The sequence below is a fragment of the Lepus europaeus genome, chromosome 2 (assembly GCF_033115175.1).
Source record: "Lepus europaeus isolate LE1 chromosome 2, mLepTim1.pri, whole genome shotgun sequence".
Taxonomy (NCBI): Eukaryota; Metazoa; Chordata; class Mammalia; order Lagomorpha; family Leporidae; genus Lepus; species Lepus europaeus.
Genome location: NC_084828.1, coordinates 78,949,606 through 78,977,236, shown reverse-complemented (window position 1 = coordinate 78,977,236; position 27,631 = coordinate 78,949,606). Strand labels below are relative to the sequence as shown.

General features: G+C 42.5%; 1 protein-coding gene across 1 annotated transcript in view; it reads right to left on the bottom strand.

The window, feature by feature from the left end:
• The window catches only part of SLC49A4 (solute carrier family 49 member 4), a 111,174-nt gene extending 83,785 nt beyond the window's left edge, over positions 1-27,389 (bottom strand). The window contains exon 1 of the mRNA XM_062208890.1: positions 26,967-27,389. Within this exon, the coding sequence (XP_062064874.1) occupies positions 26,967-27,312 (346 nt within the window). The 5' untranslated portion in view covers positions 27,313-27,389. The remainder of the gene's footprint in view (positions 1-26,966) is intronic.
• Between the last annotated feature and the right edge of the window lie 242 nt (positions 27,390-27,631).

The following is a 27,631-nucleotide window of genomic DNA, read 5'->3' as shown; positions in this document are numbered from 1 at the left end:
ATAAATAAATATATATATATATATCATTCTTAACAATTTGACAAATATTTATAAAGTTTGACAAAACACTATATTTGCAGGAAAACTGATAAACACAGGCTTTTCTTTTTTTTGTTTTTTGAAATTTTATAAAAATATTAGTTCTCACATATAAGGGAGAACATTCAGTATTTGTCTTTCTGTGTCCAGGTATTTTATGCAACATGTCCTCCAGTTGTAGCCATTTTGATGCGAATTATAGAATTCCATTCTTTTTTATAGCTGAATTTCATATATATATATATATATATATATGTACATATATATAGAGAGAGAGACAGACAGACACAGAGAATGCAAGCGCACATTTTCTTTATACAGTCATCTGATGATGGACAACTCGGCCGAGTCTACGTTTTGACTATTGTGAACAGTGCTGCTATAAAAATGGTGATACACCCAGTAATGGCACTGCTAGATCATATGCCAAGTCTGTTTCTAGATTTTCAGGAAATCACACTGTTCTCCACAGTGGCTGTACTAATTTATATTCCCACCAACAGTACAGAAAAGTCTCCCCTTTTCTACATTAGAGATAACAATAGATTGAAGAGACATCGAACAACATGGGAAAAAAATTTGCAAACTATCTAACTGACAAAGGAATAGTATCAAGAATATATCATTGGGGGGCAGAGCCAAGATGGCGGATAGTGAGGACGTGCGCCTTAGTTTGGGAAAATAAAGTTTCATAAAAGTGGAATTACTGTAGCCTCAGGAAAAGACTCAAGAAAAAAACTGCAGAGGAAATGCTTCCGGATCTTGTGGATGGGACACAGAGGACTTACAGGGAGCCCACCGCGTGGAAAACCAACCGAGACGAGCTGAGCGGCGGGAGAGGAGCCAGAGCCACAGAATCTCGCCAGCGCGGGAACTGAGAAGGGTAAGACAAAGACCTCAGAAACCTGAGACACTGAGGGGGGGGGGGGAACAGAGGCCTCTCCCTTCACTCACCAAGCAAAATAAAGAGCACCGCGATTTTACATATGTAAAGCGCAGCCAAACTCAGTAACTTTAGCGAAACTGGAGAACACATTGAGGGCTGCATAAACTCTGTGTGTGGTCCCAGGGGTAGATCAAACGAATACTCACAGAGGCCAGATTTCAACTACCCTCAACTCCACTCCCAACTGAGTCAAAAAAAAAAAAAAAAAAAAAAAGAGAAAGCGAGCCAGCAAGGAGCAAGGTAGTGAGTAATCTGGGAGAGTCGCTCTTTGCACAGCCTTAAACCTGAAGAGTTTACCTGAAGCATAGCTCTCTGGCCACACCCATCAAGGCCCTTAGGCTCCAAAAAAGCAGACAGCTCACTTAGAGGAATAGTATAACGAGAAAAAAAACACCACAGCAAAAAAAAAAACCACCATAAATTATCTCCAACATGCCAAACAACAAACATAGAAGCCGAGGTAACAAGAACAAGGAAGACACTATGACGCCCCCAAGTGAACAAGGCACGCCAATGCAAGATTATGAAGATGAAGAGATAGAGGGAATGCAAGAAGCATATCTCAAAAAATTGATAAGAACATTAAGAAGTTCTCAAAAACAAATTCTTGAACTACAGAAATCCTTAATGGACAAGATAGAAAATCTCTCCCGTGAAAATGAAATATTAAGGAGGAATCAAAATGAAATGAAACAACTAGTAGAACAGGAAACTGAGATAGTGACAAAAAACCACAATGAAATGAAGAACTCAATAGATCAAATGGCAAACACATTAGAGAGCCTTAAAAACAGAATGGGTGAAGCAGAAGAGAGAATATCGGAATTAGAGACAGAGAACAGGAAAGGAAACAGTCAAATCAAAGAAAAGAAGAAATCAGAAATCTAAAAAATACTGTCAGGAATCTACAGGATACTATTAAAAAACCCAACATTCGGGTTCTAGGAGTTCCTGAAGGCATGGAAAGGGAGAAAGGATTAGAAGGCCTTTTTAGTGAGATACTAGCAGAAAATTTCCCAGGTTTGGAGAAGGACAGAGACATCCTAGTACAGGAAGCTCACAGAACCCCTAATAAACATGATCAAAAGAGATCCTCACCACGACACGTTGTAATCAAACTCACCACAGTGAAACACAAAGAAAAGATCCTAAAATGTGCAAGAGAGAAACGCCAGATTACTCTCAGAGGATCTCCAATTAGACTTACAGCTGACTTCTCATCAGAAACCCTACAAGCCAGGAGAGAATGGCGAGATATAGCCCAGGTACTAAGAGAAAAACTGCCAGCCCAGAATATTATATCCTGCAAAGCTCTCATTTGTGAATGAAGGCGAAATAAAGACCTTTCACAGCACACAGAAATTGAAAGAATTTGTCGCCACTCGTCCAGCCCTGCAAAAGATGCTTAAAGATGTATTACATACAGAAACACAGAAACACGGTCACCAATATGAAAGAAGGTAAAGAAAGGAAACCTCACAGCAAAAGATCACAGGAATCTCAAACCAGATATTAGAAAATATCTTTGGCAAATGGCAGGGCAAAGTTACTCCTTCTCAATAGTCACATTGAATGTTAATGGCTTGAACTGTCCAGTTAAAAGACACCGATTGGCTGATTGGGTTAAGGAACAAAACCCATCTTTTTGCTGCTTACAAGAAACTCATCTTTCCAACAATGATCCATACAGACTGAAAGTGAAAAGCTGGAAAAAGATATACCATGCCAACAGAAATGAAAAAAGAGCGGGTGTAGCCATCTTAATATCGGACAACATAAACTTTACCACAAAAACTGTCAGGAGAGACAAAGAGGGGCACTATTTAATGATTAAGGGATCCATTCAACAGGAAGATATAACGATTATCAATGTATATGCACCTAATCACAGGGCACCAGCTTATTTAAAAGACTTGTTAAGGGACTTAAAGGGAGACTTAGACCCCAATACAATAGTACTGGGGGACTTCAATACTCCACTCTCAGAGATAGACAGATCAACAGGACAGAAGATCAACAAGGAGACAGCAGATTTAAATGACACTATAGCCCAAATGGATCTAACAGATATCTACAGAACATTTCATCCTACATCTAAGGACTTTACATTCTTCTCTGCAGTACATGGAACCTTCTCTAGGATTGACCACATACTAGGCCATAAAGCAAGTCTCAGCAAATTCAAGAGAATTAGAATCATACCATGCAACTTCTCAGACCACAAAGGAATGAAATTGGAAATTAGCAACTCGGGAATCCCCAGAGCACGTTCAAACACATGGAGATTGAACAACATGCTCCTGAATGAACAATGGGTCATAGAAGAAATTAAAAGAGAAATCAAAAATTTTCTGGAAGTAAATGAGGATAACAGCACAACATACCAAAACCTATGGGATACAACAAAAGCAGTGTTAAGAGGAAAGTTTATATCAATAGGTGCCTACATCAAGAAATTGGAGAGGCACCAAATAGATGAGCTCTCAAGTCATCTCAAGGATCTAGAAAATCTGCAGCAAACCAAACCCAAACCCAGTAGAAGAAGGGAAATAATTAAAATCAAAGAAGAAATCAACAGGATTGAATCCAAAAAAACATTACAAAAAATCAGCCAAACGAGGAGCTGGTTTTTTGAAAAAATAAACAAAATTGACACCCCATTGGCCCAACTAACTAAAAAAAGAAGAGAAAAGACCCAAATCAATAGGATCAGAGATGAAAAAGGAAACATAACAACGGACACCACAGAAATAAAAAGAATCATCAGAAATTACTACAAGGGCTTGTATGCCAGCAAACAGGGAAATCTATCAGAAATGGACAGATTCTTGGACACATACAACCTACCTAAATTGAGCCAGGAAGACATAGAAAACCTAAACAGACCCTTAACTGACACAGAAATTGAAACAGTAATAAAGGCCCTCCCAACAAAGAAAAGCCCAGGACCAGATGGATTCACTGCTGAATTCTACCAGACATTTAGAGAAGAACTAACTCCAATTCTTCTCAAACTATTCAGAACAATCGAAAAAGAGGGAATCCTCCTAAATTCTTTCTATGAAGTCAGCATCACCTTAATTCCTAAGCCGGAGAAAGATGCAGCATTGAAAGAGAATTACAGACCAATATCCCTGATGAACATAGATGCAAAAATACTCAATAAAATTCTGGCCAATAGAATGCAACAACACATCAGAAAGATCATCCACCCAGACCAAGTGGGATTTATCCCTGGTATGCAAGGATGGTTCAACGTCCGCAAAACAATCAACGTAATACACTACATTAACAGACTGCAGAAGAAAAACCATATGATTCTCTCAATAGACGCAGAGAAAGCATTTGATAAAATACAACACCCTTTCATGATGAAAACTCTAAGCAAACTGGGTATGGAAGGAACATTCCTCAATACAATCAAAGCAATATATGAAAAACCCACGGCCAACATCCTATTGAATGGGGAAAAGTTGGAAGCATTTCCGCTGAGATCTGGTACCAGACAGGGATGCCCACTCTCACCACTGCTATTCAATATAGTTCTGGAAATTTTAGCCAGAGCTATTAGGCAAGAAAAAGAAATTAAAGGGATACAAATCGGGAAGGAAGAACTCAAACTATCCCTCTTTGCAGATGATATGATTCTTTATTTAGGGGACCCAAAGAACTCTACTAAGAGACTATTGGAACTCATCGAAGAGTTTGGCAAAGTAGCAGGGTATAAAATCAATCCACAAAAATCAAGAGCCTTTGTATACACAGGCAATGCCACGGCTGAGGAAGAACTTCTAAGATCAATCCCATTCACAATAGCTACAAAAACAATCAAATACCTTGGAATAAACTTAACCAAGGACGTTAAAGATCTCTACGATGAAAACTACAAAACCTTACAGAAAGAAATAGAAGAGGATACCAAAAAATGGAGAAATCTTCCATGCTCATGGATTGGAAGAATCAATATCATCAAAATGTCTATTCTCCCAAAAGCAATTTATACATTCAATGCAATACCAATCAAGATACCGAAGACATTCTTCTCAGATCTGGAAAAAATGATGCTGAAATTCATATGGAGACACAGAAGACCTCGAATAGCCAAAGCAATCCTGTACAACAAAAACAAAGCCGGAGGCATCACAATCCCAGATTTCAGGGCATACTACAGGGCAGTTGTCATCAAAACAGCATGGTACTGGTACAGAAACAGCTGGATAGACCAATGGAACAGAATAGAAACACCAGAAATCAATCCAAACATCTACAGCCAACTTATATTTCATCAAAGATCCAAAACTAATCCCTGGAATAAGGACAGCCTATTCAATAAATGGTGCTGGGAAAATTGGATTTCCATGTGCAGAAGCTTGAAGCAAGACCCATACCTTTCACCTTACACAAAAATTCACTCAACGTGGATTAAAGACTTAAATCTACGACCCAAAACCATCAAATTATTAGAGAGCATTGGAGAAACCCTGCAAGATATAGGTACAGGCAAAGACTTCTTGGAAAAGACCCCAGGAGCACAGGCAGTCAAAACCAAAATTAACATTTGGGATTGCATCAAATTGAGAAGTTTCTGTACTTCAAAAGAAACAGTCAGGAAAGTGAAGAGGCAACCGACAGAATGGGAAAAATATTTGCAAACTATACTACAGATAAAGGGTTGATAACCAGAATCTACAAAGAAATCAAGAAAATCCACAACAACAGAACAAACAACCCACTGAAGAGATGGGCCAAGGACCTCAATAGTCATTTTTCGAAAGAGGAAATCCAAATGGCCAACAGACACATGAAAAAATGTTCAAGATCACTAGCAATCAGAGAAATGCAAATCAAAACCACAATGAGGTTTCACCTCACCCCGGTGAGAATGGCTCACATCCAGAAATCTACCAACAATAGATGCTGGAGAGGATGTGGGGAAAAAGGGACACTAACCCACTGTTGGTGGGAATGCAAACTGGTTAGGCCACTATGGAAGTCAGTCTGGAGATTCCTCAGAAACCTGAACATAACCCTACCATACAACCCAGCCATCCCACTCCTTGGAATTTACCCAAAGGAAATTAATTTGGCAAACAAAAAAGCCATCTGCACATTAATGTTTATTGCAGCCCAATTCACAATAGCTAAGACCTGGAACCAACCCAAATGCCCATCAACAGTAGACTGGATAAAGAAATTATGGGACATGTACTCCATAGAATACTATACAGCAGTAAGGAACAATGAAACCCAGTCATTTGCAACAAGATGGAGGGATCTGGAAAACATCATGCTGAGTGAATTAAGCCAGTCCCAAAGAGACAAATATCATTTGTTTTCCCTGATCGGTGACAACTGAGCACCAAAGGGGAAACCTGTTGAAGTGAAATGGACACTATAAGAAACAATGACCTGATCAGCTTTTGTCCTGACTTTAGATGTACAATGTAATACTTTATCCTTTTTAGTATTTGTTGTTGTTGTTGTTGTTCTAGTACTAGTGGTTGAACTCTGTAATTAACACACAATGATTCTTAGGTGTTTAAATTTTAACTGAAAAGTGATTCCTGTTAAATTTCAGAGTGGAAAAAGAGAGGGAGGAGATGCACAGTTTGGGACATGCACAATCAGTCTTGCCCCAAATGATGGAGTTAATAATGTGCCAGGGGATTCCAATACAATCCTATCAAGGTGGCATGTACCAATGCCATCTCACTAGTCCAAGGGATCAATTTCAGTTCACATTCGATGGCTTGGATAGGTCTAAGAAACAAAGGGATCACACAAACAAGACAAGTGTCTGCTAATACTAACTGATAGAATCAAAAAGGGAGAGAAAGATCCAGCATGGGAAGTGGGATACACAGCAGACTCATAGAATGGCAGATGTCCTAAACAACACTCTGGCCTCAGAATCAGCCCTTAAGGCATTCGGATCTGGCTGAAGAGCCCATGAGAGCATTGTAGGCATGGAAAGCCAAGATACCATGGAAAAGAAAAAAAGAAGAAGACCTAAATGAAAGATCTCTGTTAGTGAGATCCCAGTGGAAAGAACGGGGCCATCAAAGAAGGAGGTACCTTTCTCTGAAGGGAGGAGAGAACTTCCACTTTGACTGTGACCCTATCGGAATAAGATCAAAGTCAGCAAACCCTAAAGGCTTCCATAGCCCTGGCAACTCATGACTAGAGCCTAGGGAGATTACTGACGCCATGAACAGGAGTGTCAAATTGTTAAGTCAGCAACAGGAGTCACTGTGTACTTACATCCCATGTGGGATCTGTCCTTAATGTGTTGTCTAATGTGCAGTGATGCTATAACTAGTACTGAAACAGTATTTTTACACTTTGTGTTTCTGCGTGGGTACAAACTGATGAGATCTTTACTAATTATATACTGAATCGATCTCCTGTATATAAAGATAATTGGAAATGAAAAAAAAAAAGGCCGGCGCCGCGGCTCAATAGGCTAATCCTCCGCCTTGCGGCGCCGGCACACCGGGTTCTAGTCCCGGTCGGGGCACCGATCCTGTCCCGGTTGCCCCTCTTCCAGGCCAGCTCTCTGCTGTGGCCAGGGAGTGCAGTGGAGGATGGCCCAAATGCTTGGGCCCTGCACCCCATGGGAGACCAGGAGAAGCACCTGGCTCCTGCCATCGGATCAGCACGGTGCGCCGGCTGCAGCGTGCTACCGTGGCGGCCATTGGAGGGTGAACCAACGGCAAAAGGAAGACCTTTCTCTCTGTCTCTCTCACTGTCCACTTTGCCTGTAAAAAAAAAAAAAAAAAAAAAAAAAAAAAAAAAAAAAAAAAAACCTGGTGTTAAATTGGAAATGGCATAGAAAATTAATTAATTTTTTAAAAAAATATTATATAGGATCTCTGCCTTTAATGTGCTGTACTCTTATTTAATGCTATAACTAGTACTCCAACAGTATTTTTTTTTCACTTTGTGTTGCTATATGGGGGCAAACTGTTGAAATCGTTACCTAATTTATACTAAACTGATCTTTTGTATATAAAGAGAATTGAAAATGATTCATGATGTGATTGGAAGGGGAGAGGGAGCGGGAAAGGGGAGGGTTGTGGGTGGGAGGGAAGTTTTGGGAGGGGGAAGCCATTGTAACCCATGAGCTGTACTTTGGAAATTTATATTCATTAAATAAAAGTTTAATAAATAAAAAAAAAAGAATATATCATTGGCCGGCGCTGCGGCTCACTAGGCTAATCCTCCGCCTACAGCGCCGGCACACCAGGTTCTAGTCCCGGTTGGGGTGCCAGATTCTGTCCCGGTTGTTCCTCTTCCAGTCCAGCTCTCTGCTGTGGTCCAGGAGTGCAGTGGAGGATGGCCCAGGTCCTTGGGCCCTGCACCCGCATGGGAGACCACCTGGCTCCTGGCTTCAGATCGGCACAGTGCACGGCATGTGCTGGCCATAGCGGCCACTTTCAGGGTGAACCAACAGAAAAAGGAAGACCTTTCTCTCTCTCTCTCTCACTGTCTAATTCTGCCTGTCAAAAAAAAAAAAAAAAAAAAAAGAATATATCATCAACTCAAAAAGTCAACCAAAAAATAACCAATCCAGTTAAGAAATGGGCAAAGGACCTCAACAGATAGTTCTCAAAAGAAGCAATACGAACCAAAAAAGAGCTGTTGTAGCCATCATAAGACAAGATAGACTTTAACATAAAAACTGTTAAAAGAGACAAAGAAGGGCACTACGTAATGATTAAGGAATCAATTCAACAGGAAGATGTGACTATAATAAACATATATGCACCCAATTACAGAGCACCTGGCCATTTAAAAGAAAAGTTAATGGATCTAAAGGGAGATAAAGACTCCAATACGATAGTAATGGGGCACTTAAATATCCCACTTTCAGCAATGGACAGATCAACCAGACAGAAAATCAGCAAGGAAACAACAGAGTTAATTGGCACTATAGACCTAATGGACCTAATAGATATCTACAGAACTTTTCATCCTACAGTTGCAGAATACACATTTTTCTCACCAGTGTAAGTAACTTTTTCTAGGATTGACCACATGCTAGGCCATAAAGCAGGTCTCAGCAAATTCAAAAAAATTGAAGTCATATGATGCATCTTCTCTGACCACATGGAATGAAACTGGAAATCAACAACTCAAGAATCTCTAAAACATTTTTTTTTTGACAGGCAGAATGGACAGAGAGAGAGAGAGAGACATAGAGAAAGGTCTTCCTTTTCACCCTCCAATGGCTACTGGGGCTGGTGCGCTACGGCCGGCGCACCGTGCTGATCCGAAGGCAGGAGCCAGGTGCTTCTCCTGGTCTCCCATGCGGGTGTGGGGCCCAAGGACTTGGGCCATCCTCCACTGCCCTCCCGGACCATAGCAGAGAGCTGGACTGGAAGAAGGGCAACCGGGACAGAATCTGGCGCCCCGACCGGGACTAGAACCTGGTGTGCCAGCGCCATAGGCGGAGGATTAGCCTATTGAGCTGCGGCACCAGCCAAGAATCTCTAAAACATATATAAACATATGGAGACTGAACAACATGCTCCTGAATGAACAGTGGGTCACAGAAGAAATCAAAAAATTTCTGGGAATGAATGAAGACAATAATACAACATATTAAAATTTATGGGATACAGCAAAAGCAGTGTTAAGAGGGACGTTTACAGCAACTGGTGCTTACATCAAGAAATTGGAATGGCAAATAAATGAGCTATCAATGCATCTCAAGGACCTAGAAAAATAACAACAAACCAAATCCAAAATCAGTAGGAGACTAGAAATACTTAAAATTAGAGAATAAACAAAAATTGAAACAAAAATACAAAAGATCAGTGAAACAATGAGCTGGGTTTTTTTTGAAAAAATAAAATTGATAAACCATTGGCTCAACTAACCAAAAAAGAACCAAATCAATAAAATCAGAGATAAAAAAGGCAATATAATAACAGATACCAAAGAAATAAAAAGAATCATCAGGAATTACTAAAACAAGGAATATGCCAACAAATAGGGAAACCTAGAAAAACATGGATGGATTCCTGGACACACACAATCTACCAAAACTGAGTCATGAAGACATAGAAAACAGACAATAACCACGATGGAAATGGAATCAGAAATAAAGACCCTCCAAACAAAGAAAAGTCCAGGACCAGATGACTTCTACAAGACATTTAAGGAACTAACTCTAATTCTTCTCAAGCTGTTCAAAACAATTGAAAGGGAGGGAATCCTCTCAAACTCCTTCTTTTTTTTATTTATTTATTTATTTTTTTTTTATTTTTGACAGGCAGAGTGGACAGTGAGAGAGAAAGAGAGAGAGAAAGGTCTCCCTTTGCCGTTGGTTCACCCTCCAATGGCCGCCGCGGCCGGCGCGCTGCGGCCGGCGCACCGTGCTGATCCGAAGGCAGGAGCCAGGTGCTTCTCCTGGTCTCCCATGGGGTGCAGGGCCCAAGGACTTGGGCCATCCTCCACTGCACTCCCGGGCCATAGCAGAGAGCTGGCCTGGAAGAGGAGCAAGCGGGACAGAATCCGGCGCCCCGACTGGGACTAGAACCCTGTGTGCCGGCGCCGCTAGGCGGAGGATTAGCCTATTGAGCCACGGCACCGGCCTCAAACTCCTTCTATTAAGCCAACATCACCTTAATTCCTAAACCTGAAAAAGATACAACAGAGGCCGGTGCTGGATTCTGTCCCGGTTGCCCCTCTTCCAGGCCAGCTCTCTGCTATGGCCTGGGAAGGCAGTGGAGGATGGCCCAAGTGCTTGGGCCCTGCACCCACATGGGAGACCAAGAGAAGCACCTGGCTCCTGACTTTGGATCAGCGCGATGCGCCGGCTACAGCAGCTATCGGAGGGTTTACCAATGGCAAAAAGGAAGACCTTTACTCTCTGTCTCTCTCTCTCACTATCCACTCTGCCTGTCAAAAAAAAAAAAAAAAAAAAAGATACAACAGAGAAAGAGAACTACAGACCAATTTCCCCGATGAACATAGATGCAAAAATCCTCAACAAAATATTAGCTAATAAAATCCAACAACAAATCAGAAAGAACATCCATTTGGACCAGCAGGATTTATCCCAGGTATGCAAAGATGGTTCAACATTCACAAATCAATCAATGTGATACATCACATTAACAAACTGAAGAACAAAAACCACATGATTATCTCAATAGATGCAGAGAAGACATTTGATAAAATACAACACCTTTTCATGATGAAAATCTTTGTGAATAAAAGGAACATTCTTCAACACAATCAAGGCAATTTATGACAAACCCACGACCAGCATATTATAGAATGGGAAAAAGTTGGAAGCATTCCCACTAACATCCGGAACCAGACGAGTATGCCCACTCTCACCATTGCTATTCATTATAGTCCTGGAAGTTTTAGCTAGAACCATTAGGCAAGAAAAATAAATCAAAGGGATACAAATTAGGAAGGAGGAAGTCAAACTATCCATATTAGAAGATTACAATGATTCTATATACAGGGGATCTAAAAGACTCCACTAAGAGACTATTGCAGGATATAAAATAAACAAACAAAAATCAATAGCCTTTGTACACAAAGAAAATGCCATGGCTGAAAAAGAACTTCTAAGATCAGACCCATTCAAAGTAGCTTGAAAAAAAAGTTAAATCAATTGGAATAAATTTAACCAAGGATGTCAAAGATCTCCATGATTAAAATTATTAAAGAAATATATAGAAGAAGACACATAAAAAATAGAAAACTCATCCACGTTCATGGATTGGAAGAATCAATATCATCTAAATGTCCATTCTACAGAAAGCAATTTACAGATTCAATACGATTCCAATCAAAATACCAAGGACATTCTTCTCAGATTTAGGAAAAAATGATGCTGAAATTCATATGGAAACACAAGAGACCCTGAATAGCTAAAGCAATCTTATACAATAAAAACAAAGCAGGAGGCATCACAATACCAAATTTCAAGACATACTACAGGGGCTGGCACTGTGGCATAGCGGATAAAGCTGCCACCTGCAGTGCCAGCATCTCATATGGGCGCTGGTTTGAGTCCCAGCTGCTCTACTTCCAATTGAGCTCTCTGCTATGGCCTGGGAAAGCAGCAGAAGATGGCTCAGGTCCTTGGGACCTTGCATCCACATGGAAAGAAGCTCCTGGCTCCTGGCTTTAGATCGGTGCAGCTCCGGCCATTACAGCCATCTGGCAAGTGAACCAGTGGATGTGAGACTGCTCTCTTTCTCTACCTCTGCCTCTCTGTATCTCTGACTTTCAAATAAATAAATAAATCTTCTTCTTCTTCTTTTTTTAAAAGACACGTTACAGGGTACTCATAATCAAAAGAGCCTAGTACTGGCACAAAAAACAGATGGATAGACCAATGGAACAGAATAGAAATGCAAGAAATCAATCCACACATCTATAACCAACTTATCCTTGACAAAAGAGATAAAATTAATCCTTGGAGCAAGGACAGTCTTTTCAACAAATGGTGCTGGGAAAACTGGATCTCCACATGCAGAAGTATGAAGCAAGACCCCTACCTTATACCTTACACAAAAATCCACTCAAAGTGGATCAAAGACTTAAATCTACCACCAGATACCATCAAATTATTAAGGAATATTTGGAGAAACCCTGCAAGACATTGGCACAGGCAAAGAATTCTTGGAAAAGACCCCTGAGTCACAGGAAATCAAAACCAAAATCACAAATGGGATTACATCATATTGGAAAGCTTCTGTACTGCAAAAGAAACACTCATCAAAGTGAAGAGGCAACCAACAGAATGGGAGAAAATATTTGCAAACTATGAAACTGATAAAGGATTAATATCCAGATTCTATAAAGAGGTCAAGAAACTCAACAACAACAAAACAAACAGTCCAGTTAAGAAATGGGCAAAGGTCCTGAACAGCCATTTTTCAAAAGAGGATCCAAATGGTCAAAAGACACAGGAGAAAATGCTCAGGATTACAAGTTGCCAGGGAAATCAAAACCACAATGAGGTTTCACCTCACCCACGTTAGAACAACTTTCATACAGAAATCAACACACAACAAATGCTGGTGAGGATGTGGGGGAAAAGGTACCCTATTCCACTGCTGGTGGAAATTAAACTAGTACAGCCACCGTGGAAGGAAGTATGGAGATACCTCAGATATCTGAATGTAGACCTACCATACGACCCAGCCATCCACTCCTGGGAATTTACCCACAGGAAATGAAACCAGCACATGAAAGGGTTGCGTGTACCCCCATGTTTATTGCAACTCAATTTACAATATCAAAGATAAAGAAGTCAACCCAGATGGCTGTCAACTGAAGAATGGATAAAGAAATATGGTATATGTACACCACAGAATACTACACAGAAGTAAAAAAAAAAAAAAAAAAAAAAGAGAGAGAAAAAAAATCCTGTCATTTCCAACAAAATGGATGCAACTGGAAAACATTATATTTAGTGAAATAAGCCAGTCCCCAAAAGACAAATACCATATGTTCTCCCTGACCTGTGATAACTAATAGAGCACCTAAAAGGTAATCCATAGAAGTGAAATTGACACTCGAGATGTGATGATCTTGAATAGTCCTTGTGTCAACTATTGAGAAACAGTTTTTTTTCCATACTATTTGTTGAACTCTTTACTTAGTGTATGGTTAATCTTATGTGTGTAAAATTAATTGAAATAGATCTTTGTCAAAAATAAGAATGAGAACAGAAGAGGGAAGAGGAAGAAGGGTATAAGTACAGGTGGCAGGGAAGGTGGAGTGGGAAGAATCACCATGTTCCTAAATTTGTATATATGAAATGTAGGAAGTTCGTATACCTTAAATAAAAGGTTTCTAAGTTTAAAAAAAAAAATAACCACTAGATCTGCACTATTACAGTAGCCACTAGCCATGGGAGACTGTTAAGTTTCTGAAATGTGGCTGAATTGAGATGTTGTATAAGTGTAAAATACACACTGGATTTCAAAGACATAGTACCAAAAGAAATGTAAAGTATTTCATTCGTAATTTTATATTGATTACATGTTGTACTGATATCTGGGGTTTACTGGATTAAATAAAATACACTAGTTCAAAAAAAGCAAGCAATACAAATAGCCAACAAATAAATGAAAAAATACTCAATGTCACTAGTCATCAGGGAAATGCAAATCAAAGTCACAACAAGTTATCATCTCACCCCTGTCGGAATGGCTATTATCCAAAAGAGAATAACAAATGCTGTCTGATTATTAATAAAGTTATTTTAACTTTTCTTGATTTACCAAATAATCTTCAAATTATAGAATGATGCTGTTTCTATAAAGACAAGGGTTAAGACTTTAGAAGATAAAGGAAATCAGATTTTTTCCTTTGCATTCCAAATATGAGCAATGTGTGCCATGGATAAAAGCACAAAATAGAAAATAAAGTATGTATACAAGTAACTGAAAGACAAAATATTCTAGATATGGCAAGATAATATAATGGAATTCTATCTTCCTATTGTTGGAGTGCCATTCTTCTGATAATACTAAAGCAGTATTATCTTATTGTTTGTGAAAGCCACATCATCCAGGTGGCCACTGTAAGTGGATGGCAAAAGTGACCATATTCCTTCAAATTTCTCTCAAATCCAACATCATCTTGAAACCATTTAACAGAGAACAAACTGATTCGTTCATTTTTCTTTTGTCCAGAATTTTCTTATTTGACAGAGAATAGATGTTCAAATGTTTGGTATTTTTTTTTCTTCTTCAATTTTTATTTACTGATTTGAGGGGAGGGTGTGAGAGAGCTCCCCTCCATCCACTGACTCACTCCACAAAGACCCTCAACAACAGATCCAACAGGCATGAAGCTAGGAGCCAAAATGCAATCCAGGTACCGACCTGAGAGGCTGGAACCCTCTGATGCCTGAAGCCATCACTGCCGCTGCCCCAGGAGCAGCATCAGTAGGAAGTCAGTGTCAGGAGCCAGAGTCAGGAACCAAACCCAGGCACGCCAATGTGTGATGTGTTAAACGCTAGGTCAAGAGGGCTAAGCCATTGCCTGTGACGCCAGCATCCCATGTAAGTGCTGGCTGGACTCTCAGATGCTCCGCTTTCAATCCAGCCCCCTGCTAATGCCCCTGAAAAGGCAGAAGATGGCCAAATACACCCACGTGGAAGATCAGGATGGACTTTCAGGCTCCTGGCTTCAGTGTGGCTGTTGTGACCATTTGGGGAATGAATCAGGGATGGAAGATCTGCCTTTCCCTCTTTGTAAGTCTGCCTTTCAAATAAATAAAGAAATAAATAAATCTTAAAACAAAACAAAAACCCACTAGGCCAAATGCCGGCACCTAAATGTTTGATTTTCAAAAGACTTCTCTGCTTAAAGGAAATTAAATTTCAACAAAACTAAAATTATGCAGCTCAAATACAGCAAGTAAAATAAACTTGGGAGCCAGATGAGACACATACACTACACAGTATGTAATTTGTGATGTGCATTAACTTTATAATATTTTTATATAATCTGAAAATGATTAATACCACTTGGCAGAGGAATACCATAGAGAACTCATAACAAGTAATGCATACATATTGCTCATTTACGGCTTCTACTAACAGAAACACAGGTTTCAAAACTACATTATAGCCACAGGAAATCGAGTGTAATTAATGTAAAGTACATACATGGTCACAAATATCCTAAAATTGTAACACGTTGCTCTTGTAAGTTTAAACTGAGTACCTTAGGAGATACTGAATAGAATTTTATAGATTTGGGATGATAATTCTTACTTTGTATGTGATGTTCATTTTTCCTAAAATTTACGCTTGCAATTCAGGTAAGCAGCCCCCAAGCAAGCAGTGGCATACTGTTTGTGGCCATATGGTGCCAATAACTGGGCTTTCTACTATTATTGTTAGATGCTGGCATACTTTTCTATTCAGTTATACTTTTTATCAAATATATGACCATGTTACAGCTGATATAAACTTTTAAGAGTGAAGAAGTTGTGAAAAGCTGATTATTGAGGTAACCCTGAGCAGGTGAATTTTAATTGTTTCCAAGTGTTGCTTAATCTAACCCAGCTGATACTCAGTCTAGACTGGAATGCTTTTCTCAGGTCATTCATATCTAGATAAGGCATGGCTTTATGATTACATGATATCAAAAGCAATATCAACTCACCCAGGGAAGAGAGGTATAAGGACCCCAGGAAAACAGTTGCACGAGACACCTTTATATATGAGGGTACCTCAAAAAGCCCATGGAAATGGAATTAAAACATAATTTTATTTTGGGGCAAAAAGTTTTGAAATCCATGCATATTAGAGGTCTACTAAAAGTTCATGGCAAATGTGTATTATGAAAAAACTATGTATAGATTTCAAAATTATTTTATACCAAAATAAACTTGTCTTTTGGTTTCATTTTCCATAACTTTTTAAAGTACTCTCTTAAGTAGGCCCTAAATGATCATAGTACTGGGATGTGAGTGCCAAACCATCTGGTGAAAAGTATTATTAGAACAATTTCAGAAAAACAAACATGATTGAAAATAAAAATAAATTTCTAGAGGCCGGCACTGTGGCATAGTAGGCTAAGCCTCTGCCTTCACAGGCATCCCATATGGCCACCAGTTTGAATCCCAGCTGCTCCACTTCCAACCCATCTCCCTGCTAATGGCCTGGGAAAGCAGTGGAAGATTTACTTATTTATTTGAGAGGGAGAGTTACACATGGAGAGCAGGAGAGACAGAGGGGTCTTCCATTTGCTGATTCACTCCTCAAATGGTTGCAATGGCCAGAGCTGGGCAGATCCAAAAGCTGTAAGCCAGGAACTGCTTCTGGGTCTCCCACGTGGATGCAGGGGCCCAGTACCCTTCTACTGCCTTCCCAAGCCACAGTAGAGAGCTGAATCAGAAGAGAAATAGCCGGGACACGAGCAAGCACCCACATGGGATGCCAGTGCTGCAGGCAGAGTAGCCTACTACGCCACCTAGCCGGACCCCCAAAAATAAAACTTTTCTCAAAAAAATTCTGTTCAAACAGAGCGTCAGAAGGACACTCTACTGTACAGGATATGGAATTGTTTCCCCTTTTGTTTTGGACACTGTTTCTTTGCCTAAAATTGTCCTCCCTACATCACATTGTTGATCTAAACTCATGATCAACAGCTCCTTACTCTTTTTCCTAGAATTCCTATGAGGGAACTGCTAAGGAGGTGGGGTGCACAGCTGCTAACATCATCTTGTCTTTCTGCTTTCTTAACAAATCATTTGAGTGTTATGTGAGAGAGTGAGGAAAATGCTGTTTTGTACCTACCTACACTTGACTTTCACTATTGTTTGTGTCCCTTCAAGTTCAAATGTGGGAATCCTAACCTCCAAGGTGATGAAATTTGGGGAGGGGGGATGTTCCTATGGGTGATTAGGTTATAAGGCAGCGTCCCCATGAGTGCGATAAATGCTCTTATCCAAGAGATGTCCCTGGGGCCAGCACTGTGTAGTAGGTTAATCCGCCTCCCGCAACACCAACATCCCAAATAGGCACTGGTTCAAGTCCCAACTGCTTCCTTCAGATCCAGCTTCCTGCTAATGTACCTGGGAAAGCAGCAGAATATGGCCCAGGTGCATGGGCCCCTGCACCCACATGGGACACCTGGAAGAAGCTCCTGGCTCCTGGCTCCTGATCAGTCCAGCTCCAGCTGTTGCAGCCATCTGGGGAGTGAACCAGCAACTGGAAGAACTCTCTCTGTCTCTCCCTCTCTCTGTCTGTAACTATGCCTCTCAAATTAATAAATAAATATTTAAAAAAACTATTCTATTCAAACATGGCATCCAGATTCTGCTGGAAGCATCCTTCTAATGGTTGAGAAAACTTTTTGTTGGGGACCTACGTATTGGGTTTAAGAGTGGAAGTTTCCACCACAGATGCCTACTAAACCAGGATGCAAAGTTGACTGGCAGACAGACAGACACACACAGTGGAAGAAGGGAAAACCAGCTCAGGCACAAAGGTCACCATGTAAAACTGCCCTCCCCTAGGTTCCACGAAGACTTCCTTTACTGGAGCAAAGACGAGCTCTGCTTGCTCCTGGCAGGTCCCCTTTCTCCCTATCCACGACAGTCACAGCCTTGTCAGCCCAACCCACCTTGCAAATTATCAAGACTAAGCACTTTACTCTTCCTACTGATAGTGAATGCAAGAGATCCAAGATCCGCCTGTACCCCAACATGGCTTCATCCATGCCCTCAGCTGGCCCTGTCCTCCACCTCGCTTACGTGAACCCTTTCCAGCGTGCTGGAGTGCTCGGTCACAATCACAAAGACTGTTTTCTCACAATCCCCTCCCAGTGTTCTTCCCACCACCCTACTCCCAGGGAAATCTTGGCTACTCTCTCCACCCCAAGTAGCATCATTATAATGTACTTTGGTGTAGTTTTCATCACGCTTCTTCTACTGCCATTCTTGAATTTTGTGAATTTACAGAATTACCAAGTTTGGAAAATTTTCTGCCACCATTATTTCTTCTTCTCTCCTTGCTCCCATCCTCCTGTCCCCCATACCACCCCAACTGACTCCATGCCCTCCCCTCCTTACCTCTCGCTTCTCCTTCTGGGACTCAAATTATACGAACATTAGGCCACTTAAAACTGCCCCATAGCTCACAGATGCTCATTTGTGGGTGAGTCTGTTTTTAGTCTTTCTTCACTTGCCTTTATGGATAGTTTCCATGGCTACATCTTCAAGTTCACACTGATCATTTTTCCTTTTATTTATTTAAGATTTTATTTATTGGGGCTGGCGCTGTGGGTTAAAGCCCTGGCCTGCAGCGCTGGCATCCCATATGGGTACCGGCTTGACTCCCAGTTGCTCCACTTCCAATCAAGCTCTATGCTGTGGCCTGAGAAAGCAATAGAAGATAGCAAAAGTCCTTGGTTCCCTGCACCCACGTGGGAGATCCAGAAGAAGCTCCTGGCTCCTGGCTTCGGATCGGCTCAACTCTGGCTGTTGCAGCCATTTGAGGAGTGAACCAGCGGATGAAAGACCTCTCTCTCTTCTGTGTCTACCTCTCTTTGTAACTCTATCTGTCAAATATTTACTTGAGAGGCAAAGTTGCAGACAGAGAGGGAGAGACAGAGAGAAAGGTCTTCCATCTGCTGGTTCACTCACTAAATGCCTGCAACTGCCAGAGCTGGGCCAATCTGAAGTCAGGAGCTTCTTCTGGGTCTCCCACGTGGGTGCAGGGGCCCGGCATTTGGGCCATCTTCCACTGTCTTCCCAAAATTAATAGGGAGCTGGATTGGAAGACAAGCAGCCAGGATACAAACCAACGCTCATTTGGGATACCAGGTGGAGGCTTAACCTACTACACTACAGCGCTGGCCTCTGATCTTTTTTCTTGCATCATCTAAATTGTTATTAAATTCTGTCTATTACACTTCTTTTTGTCTCAGACATCGATTACATTTTTCATTTCTATAAGTCTAATGCTATATAGTTTTCTGTATCTCTTACTTAATATGTTCAAGCATCTTCTATCTTCTTGAATATATACAGTACACAGTTATAGAGGTTTTTGCTTTCTGGCTGTTGGGAATGTGAACTCTTCTTAGCTTTGTATAAGTGTTAGGAATGTCCTGCTCGCTCCTTTTTGGTGGCTTTTAATGTAATCTTTGATAATTTTCTCACATGTATCTGATGGTCAGAGCTCAGTTGAAAGCTTTTTTAAAATTATTTATTTATTTGAAAGGCAAGGTTGAGAGAAAGAGAGAGAAAGAGGTAAGAGGTAGATCTTGCACCCACTAGTTCACTTCCCAGATAGCTGCAACAGCCAGGGCCGGGTCAGGCGAAAGCCAGGAGCCTTGAACTCCATCCAGGCCTCCCACGTGGGTGACAGGGGCCCAAGTACTTGGGCCATCTTCCATTGCTTTTGCAGGTATATTAGCAGGATGCTGGATTGGAAGTGGTGGAGCTAGGACTTGAACCAGTGCCCCTGTGGGATGCCAGCATCAGCAGGCAGGCAGCAGCTTAACCCACTGCATCACATCGCCTGCCCCAGTTGAAAACTCAAGAGGTGTTACCCTCTGCAGAACTTTCTGGAGGTTTCTTCCTCTCTGGTACTCTACCTTCAGAATTCTGACTATGTTGTTCTCTTTGAATTCCTGAGTCTCTCTCCTCAATATAGGAAAGCTGGTCAATTTAGAGAAACTCCAACTTCCCCATGTCTGTGCTGTTGTCTGGGAATTCTCTCCAGATGTGAAGCCATTGTAGGGATTATTGTCCTGCCTTGTCCATTGTCCAATGACTGAAAAATCACCCTTTCATATATTTTTACTTTTGGTTTTCACTTGTGTTAGACAGAAGGGTAAGTCTGGTTTCTGTTATTTCATCACTGCCAGAATGGCCTTCGATCTAACTGTATCTCACTCTGATATCTACCATTCCTTGCTGCAATTATGTACACACTACTACACCTTGTCTTCATCGTAACTACATCCAAGGCATAACCTTCACATCAAGCATCTCATTCTTCAGCAATGATCTCTCTTTCCTACTTATTCCCTTTAAAGCTCTTAATAACAAATCCCTGACCCAATAAAAAATGACAACTTCCGAACCTACCAGGTTTTCACATGAAATTCACAATGTTTCCTTTTCTTCCTACCCAGCTTAGATTCTTGTTCTATTGTTACATCACTCTCCACATAACCCTTTGACTCTTTGCCAGTCCTCTGTCAGCCCTATCAACCAGGAAAACCTGGTTCATAGTCTCCCCCCTCCCCCTTCCCTCTGTAGTTGCCTAACAGAACAGACTGAAGGACTACACACATCCATGTTGACTGCTATCACTTAAATGAACTGACCACTCACTTGACGCAGGCTCTTAGTGCTGTCCTGCCATCTTACTACAATATCCTTGGTCATGCATTTTCCACCTTCCTAGAAAAGTTTCATAACTTATCTCCTCTTCCAACAACTGATCCCCTACCCTCACTTGTCAGGCAACAATTTTGATGAGAAACATCCACAAAAATAACTTCCAAAAGCTTCCACTACCCACCACCTCTATCTCTATAATCTATCTTCTCTTTTGTTATTACTGAAGAATTAATTAGCTTCAGTGTTTCTATCTAGTGCCAACCTGGCCACCTGTGCCCTGGAACACTGCATGCATCTCAGTCAAGGACAGGGCTACAGCAGTTCCTCCTTCTCTCTCCATCGTCGTCAATGTCTCCCTTTTCTACTGGATCCATGGAGATACTGTATTACAGAAATATGCTTTAATATCCCTTACCTTAAAAAAAATCCCAGCAGCTACATTCCCTCTGGCTATTGTCCCATTTCTCTTGAAAGAAATGTCTATGCTCACTGTCTCCAACTCTTCTCTTTGCATTTTCTTTTCAGCTCACTCTACTGCTCCAGGAGACCATTCTTTTATAGGACACTGAAGACCTCCAAGTTGCCAAATGTCACTAAATCCAAGGCTCCATTTTCAGTTCTCCCTAGCAGGCTCTTTGTTTTCTCCCATCCTAAATGTTGGAATGCCCCAGGGCTTACTCCTCTTCTCTTCAGATGTTACACCTCTCCTCCTAGGTGGTCTCACTCAGCCCCAAGATTTTAGTTATCATTGTATGCAGGCCTCTCCATTGCACTCCTATATTTGTATAACCAATTGACAGTCTATTTAATCTGTCTATATGGATAGCTAATAGGTCCTTCAAACCTCGAATCTCCATGCCATTTTCCCGCAAACTGCTCCTCCCACCATCTTCTACATTTCAGTAAATGGAAACTATTTTCCCAATTTCTTACGTTAAAAAGTTGGGAAACATCTTAGACTCCTCTCCTTTATTCGCACCCCACATCCAGACTATCAACAAATACTGTTATCTACTTTCAATGCGGATCTGCCATCTAACCACGTCTCAAGTCCTCCACCACTATCATCCTGGTTGTCCAGCCTCTATCAGCTCCCACGTGGATTGTTTCACTGGCCTAACTGGTCTCTCTGCTCCCAAGACAACAGTGCAGTCATCAGTCTCCGCTGCTCCTCAAAACCTGCCCATGGAGTAAGGCCTCCTCATCCCTTAATGGCCCAGCATGACCCAGCCTCCCACAACCTCTCTAACTTCCTCCCTTACCTCTGTTTCCCACACTGGCTCTAATACACAGGCCTCACCTCTGTTTCTTGGATATGTTAAACAAGCACAAGACCTCTGTCTATGCCATTCCCTTTGGCCAAAATACTGTTGTCCATCATCAACACATCAGGCTTCGTTCAACCTTTAGGTCTCTGCTCAAACACATGGTATATTCCCTGACTCTCCGCTTAAGTGTGACCTGAACATACACCCTTCCTCCTGTTCGTTTTTTATTTATTTATTTGAAAGGCATAGATACAGGGAGAAGAGAGACAGCAAGAGAAAGAGAGAGAGATCTTCTTCTGCTATTTTACTTCCAAAATGGCCACAAAAGCCAGAGCTGAGCCAATCTGAAGCCAGGAGCCAGGAGTATCTTCTGGGTCTCCTACATGGGTACAGGGGCCCAATCACTTGGGCCATCCTCCACTACTTTCCCAGGTGCACCAGCAAGGAGCTAGATCAAAAGTGGAACAGCCCAGACTCAAACCAGCACCCGTATGGGATGTCAGTACCATAGGCAGCAGCTTTATTGGCTATGTCACAGCTCTGGCCCCTACCCTTCCTCCTTTACCCTGCTTTATTTTCCCCCAAAATATCTACCACCATGTGGCATGGTAAATATTGAATGTAACTGTCTGCTGTCTGGGTCGCCTCTGTGAGGGCCGTATCCCTGTGCTTAGCCCACCATAGGTTCCACTCCCTGACATCTTCCCCAGGTGACTTTTACAGCACACCTATTTTGGCTCTCCTATAATTCATTTTTTCCTATTTTCTTTAAATTTTATTATAAAGCATGCTCATACTACTATTTTTTTTTTTTACCTAGAAACTTTTTCCTTAAGGTATACAAACTTCATGTATTTCATATATACAAATTTAGGAACATGGTGATTCTGCCCTCCCTCCCTCCCACCCACACTTCTGCCCTTCTTCCTCCTCCCTCTGCTAACCCCATTCTTAGTTTTTACTAAGATATATTTTCAATTAACTTTATACACATATGGTTAACGCTATACTAAGGAAGGAGTTCAACAATTAGTATGAAAAAAGAAAAACTGTTTCTCAACAGTCAAGACAAGGGCTGTTCAAAGTCATCTCATTTCAAAGTGTTAATTTCACTTCTATAGGTTACTTTTTAGGTACTCTATTAGTTACCACAGAACAGGGAGAACATACAGTTTTTGTCTTTTGGGGACTGGCTTATTACATTAAGTATAATGTTTAGCAGTTGCATCCATTTTGTTTCAAATGTCAGGTTTTCATTCTTTTTAACCACTGTATAGTATTCTGTGGTGTACATAAGCCATAATTTCTTTATCCAGCCTTCAGCTGACAGACATCTGGGTTGATTCCATATCTTAGCTATTGTGAATCGAGCAGCAGGCTCTCCTATGGTTTAATTAGCTAGTCCTTTTCTGCCTCCTTGCTGGTACGAAAAGGGGTGAGAGGGTACAAAACATATCACAGGAAGATAACTGGTCTTCTATGCTACGTTGAGAGAGCTCCATGGCAGCATAAAAGCCAGACAACTCCCCACCCTCTCGGGAGCAAAGTATTTTATTATCCAGGGAAAGCTGAAAGCTTGCTTTCTATGTGTGCAGACAGGATACCTGCAGCAGCACAGCCAACATATGAAAGTGGGTGAAGAACTTCAAAAAGTTCATGAAAAGTGGAATTAAAAGATAACTATGATGCTAAAAAAAAAAAAAGCAACCCAAATCCATGCACAGTTTTTTCATAATCTGCAGTATTTATGAATTTTTGAAGACCCTGTACTAGTTTTTCCTACTAAAAGGGAAACTACTTCTTAAAAGTGAATTTCTAAACTTAATTTTTTACAGCTTCAACCAAAAGAAAATATAAAATTGAATTAACTAGTGATAGGAACTATTAAAGATCACCTAAAGTAACTTATTTTATGAAGTACATAGGTAGTTTTTAATTGATCTAGTTAATTATAATAAGGTGAAATTTTCTACCATTAAAACAAAATTGCCTAAATTGAGGGAATAATATTAAAAAATGTTCCTGATAAAAAGAAAAAGAAACTACACTGCATTTCCCCTTATTAAATAAATATTAAGGGAGGCCATTATTTTGGACTGAGCTCCTGTACTGAGACCAGAGCAGACCAAATAAAAATGGAGTCCCTCATGCTAAACACCATGTAATCAAACTGAAACTGTGAAGAGGCAGATAGACCACAACCAGTTTTTCCTGAAAACAAGAGGTTCCAGTCTACCAGTCTGTAACAAGGAAGTCCCTTCTGTTTTAACCTGAACAAAAAAAGTAACAAGATGTTAACCAATGATTTTCCCCCCTATTGTTCTGTTTCCTTGTTTCCAATTTACAATCTCAACAGTTCTGCCATTGCTCAGTGGGAGCTCTCATTTCATTTTATAGAATGGAGGCTGTTCTCATTCACGAATCGCACATCAAAGCTAATTAGATCCATAACTACATTTGTTGTAATTTTGTCTTTTGACACGACTAAATGTAGCCAGCCTTGTTCAGAAGTAACCCAGGAATTGTCACAGATAGGAGGAGACAAAGGAGAAACAACCACTAAATGCAATACGGACCTAGAAACAAAAGCAAAACAAAATGAAAAAAAAGTAATGGGGCAAAACTAGTAAAATCCACGTAGCCTATAATTTAAAAGCATACAAAAGAACCCCAAACAAAATCTCCCAGTTCAGTACAAGGAACCCTGTCTCAGCCTGTAGCTCACATCCTCTGCCTAAGCACTTGCTCTACCTGGAATTGTACACTAGGAGCTTGTACACACTTCCAGGGCTAGAGGCCTTTTATTGCTAGAAGGTCCTGCCCTGTGTTGCTTTGAGTCACACTTGCTTGTAACTTTGCCCACTTTAGTTCTTGCTTCCAGAACTACACACACTAAGCCCAATCCCTCTTTCACTGGATCTTTACATAGTCTATGTTTTGTGTTGGGTTTCTGTGTGAAGCTTGACAACCCTGTGCCCTTCGTTGTACACACCATGGTTTTTATAGCCTTTATTATTCTCATCACAAGACTCTGAAGATACTCCAGTTTGTCAAATGGCCTCTTAAAATCCCGGCTCAGAAGGTCGCTCTACTGTAGAGCATATGGAACTGTTTCCCTTTTGTTTTGGACACCGTTTCTATGCCTAACACTGTCATCTCTATATTACATTGTTGATCTGAACTCAAAATCAACAGCTCCTTACTCTTTTTCCTAGGATTCCTATGAAGGAACTAGGAGGTGGGGTGCACAGCTGCCAACATCATCTTGTCTTTCTTAACAACAAATCATTTGAGTGTTATGTGAGAGAGTGAGGAAAATGCTGTTTTGTACCTACCTACACTTGACTTTCACTAGTGCTTAAGTCTCCTTCAAGTTCAAATTCTAACCTCCAAGGTGATAGAATTGGGGGAGAGGTATTTTTGGGTGATTAGGAGTGTCCCCATGAGTGGGATAAATGCCCTCATCCAAGAGAGCTTCCTGCAGCCAGCATTGTGGCATAGTGGGTTAAGCTGCCTCCTGCAGTGCCCTCATCCCATATGGGCACTTGTTCAAGTCCCAGCTGCTCCACTTTGGATCCAGCTCCCTGCTAATTCACCTGGGAAAGCAGCGGAAGATGACCCAAGCACTTACGTAGAAGACCCTGAAGCAGCTCCCGACTCCTGGCTTCAGCCTGGCCCAGCCCCAGCTATTGCAAACTGTTTGGGAAGTGAAGCAGTGGACGGAAGACTTCTCTCTCTCTCTCTCTCTCTCTCTCTCTCTCTCTCTCTCTCTCTCTCTCCCCCTAACTCTGCCTTTCAAATTAAGAAATATATATATTTTAAAAGAAAAAGAGATGGCTGGCCCTTCCCTCACGTGAGGTTTAAGGAAAGAGACCACTGTGTAGGAAGCCTGCCCTCACCCAACATCGACCCTGCTGGCATTTTCATCCTGGGCGTCCCTGGCTCCAGGACTGAGAAACAAACCTCTGCTGTCTCTGAGACACTCAGTTTATGGTCTTGCATGACAGCAGCTCCAGCAGGACTCAGACAACTTTCCAAACAAGACTAAGAACTCATTTCAACAGAACTTACACAAGGATCAGCTCCCAATCCCAAGAGGCAGTTCCCAATCCTAATCCAACCATGGAATCTAAAGAGAGCAGAGCACTCCTGCCCATCATTAGCCCACCCTCCAGTGGCAGAACTCAGAGCCAGGCCTTCCTTTTCCTCCTCAGCGAATCCTGCTGGCAAGTGGCGGAGCCCCGCGAGGCGTCCAGAGCGTCCCTCGGCACAGCCTTACTCCCAAGCTCTGTCTGCAAGCCACAGCCTTCGCCTGGGAAAGCCATCAAGCTGCCGGGCACCACCTTCCAGACACCAAAGCGTCGGGGCTGAGTGTCCCAACAGCCCTTCCCGGGCCGGAGTCATCCACTATTACACAAAGCTAGCTCATTACTTCCTTGCTCCTGGGCATCACCCAGCTATTTTCTGACTTTTCACCCTGGACACCCCCAAATCCCTTTGAAGCCAAAGCGTTAGTCATTTCGGTCAGGTGTCAAACACACGCACACCACGGCACGTGCGCGTCTACAATCAGCAGCAACTTGACAGGACATTGGAGATCCCTGGAGCCCCTGGCTGGAGCACGCAGGGAGGGCCTGGACAACAACAGGACTGTAAAGCAGCCTTCCCATATTCGTCGCCTTGGGCACACAGGGTTCCTAAGTCAGGAGTGGGATGTCAGCAACACTCGGTCACCTCACACGACCCCTACGATGAGCCGAGGGAGGGAGGCAGCTGGCAGGCCCGGAGGCGGGCGGGCCGGGCGCCGGGGCCCCAGGAGCTGGAGCCGCAGCACCGCCGGCAACCCGCGACCCCTCACCTCGCTTGTCCAGGAGCCACATGAACGCGAAGCAGGGCAGGAAGCCGATGGGCCCCCACAGCACGAGCAGCGCGATGTCCCAGCTGGAGAAGCCGTAGGCCTGGCGCGCCGAGTTCTGGATGGGGCCCCAGGTGTTCCAGACCAGGCCCTGCGCGAACGCGAGCAGCGAGAAGAGCAGCAGCACCAGCCAGCGGCGCCCGTACACGCGCCCGGGACCAGGGACAGCCGCGGGCAGCGCCGCCGCCGCCGCCGCCTCCCGGCTTCTCCAGGCAGCCCCTGGCCCGGACCCGGGCCCGGGCCCCAGCAGCGGCTGCCGCTCTTCCTCGCTGCTCCAGCCCGAGCCCATGGCGACGCGCAGCCCGCGGGGCCCGCCTGGCGCGGTCCCTGTCGCCGCCGACCAGCCCGGCGCACCAGTGGCCGGAGAAGGCTGAGCCCCAGGCTGCAGCTGTGGTCTCCCTCGGCTCCGCGGCCGTGCCTGGTGCGCCTGCGCGGCGGCGCCGGCCTGGGCGGTGGGCGGGGCCGAGGGGCGGAGACTGGGGTCCGCCCTCGCCGCGGGTGCTGGCCAGGAACCGCCGTAGGAGGGGCGCCGGGGTCGCATGCTGGGCTGGAGGAGGAATGGAAAAGTGAGGGAGCAGCGCGTCCGGGCCTGGCCGAGGAGGCCGAAG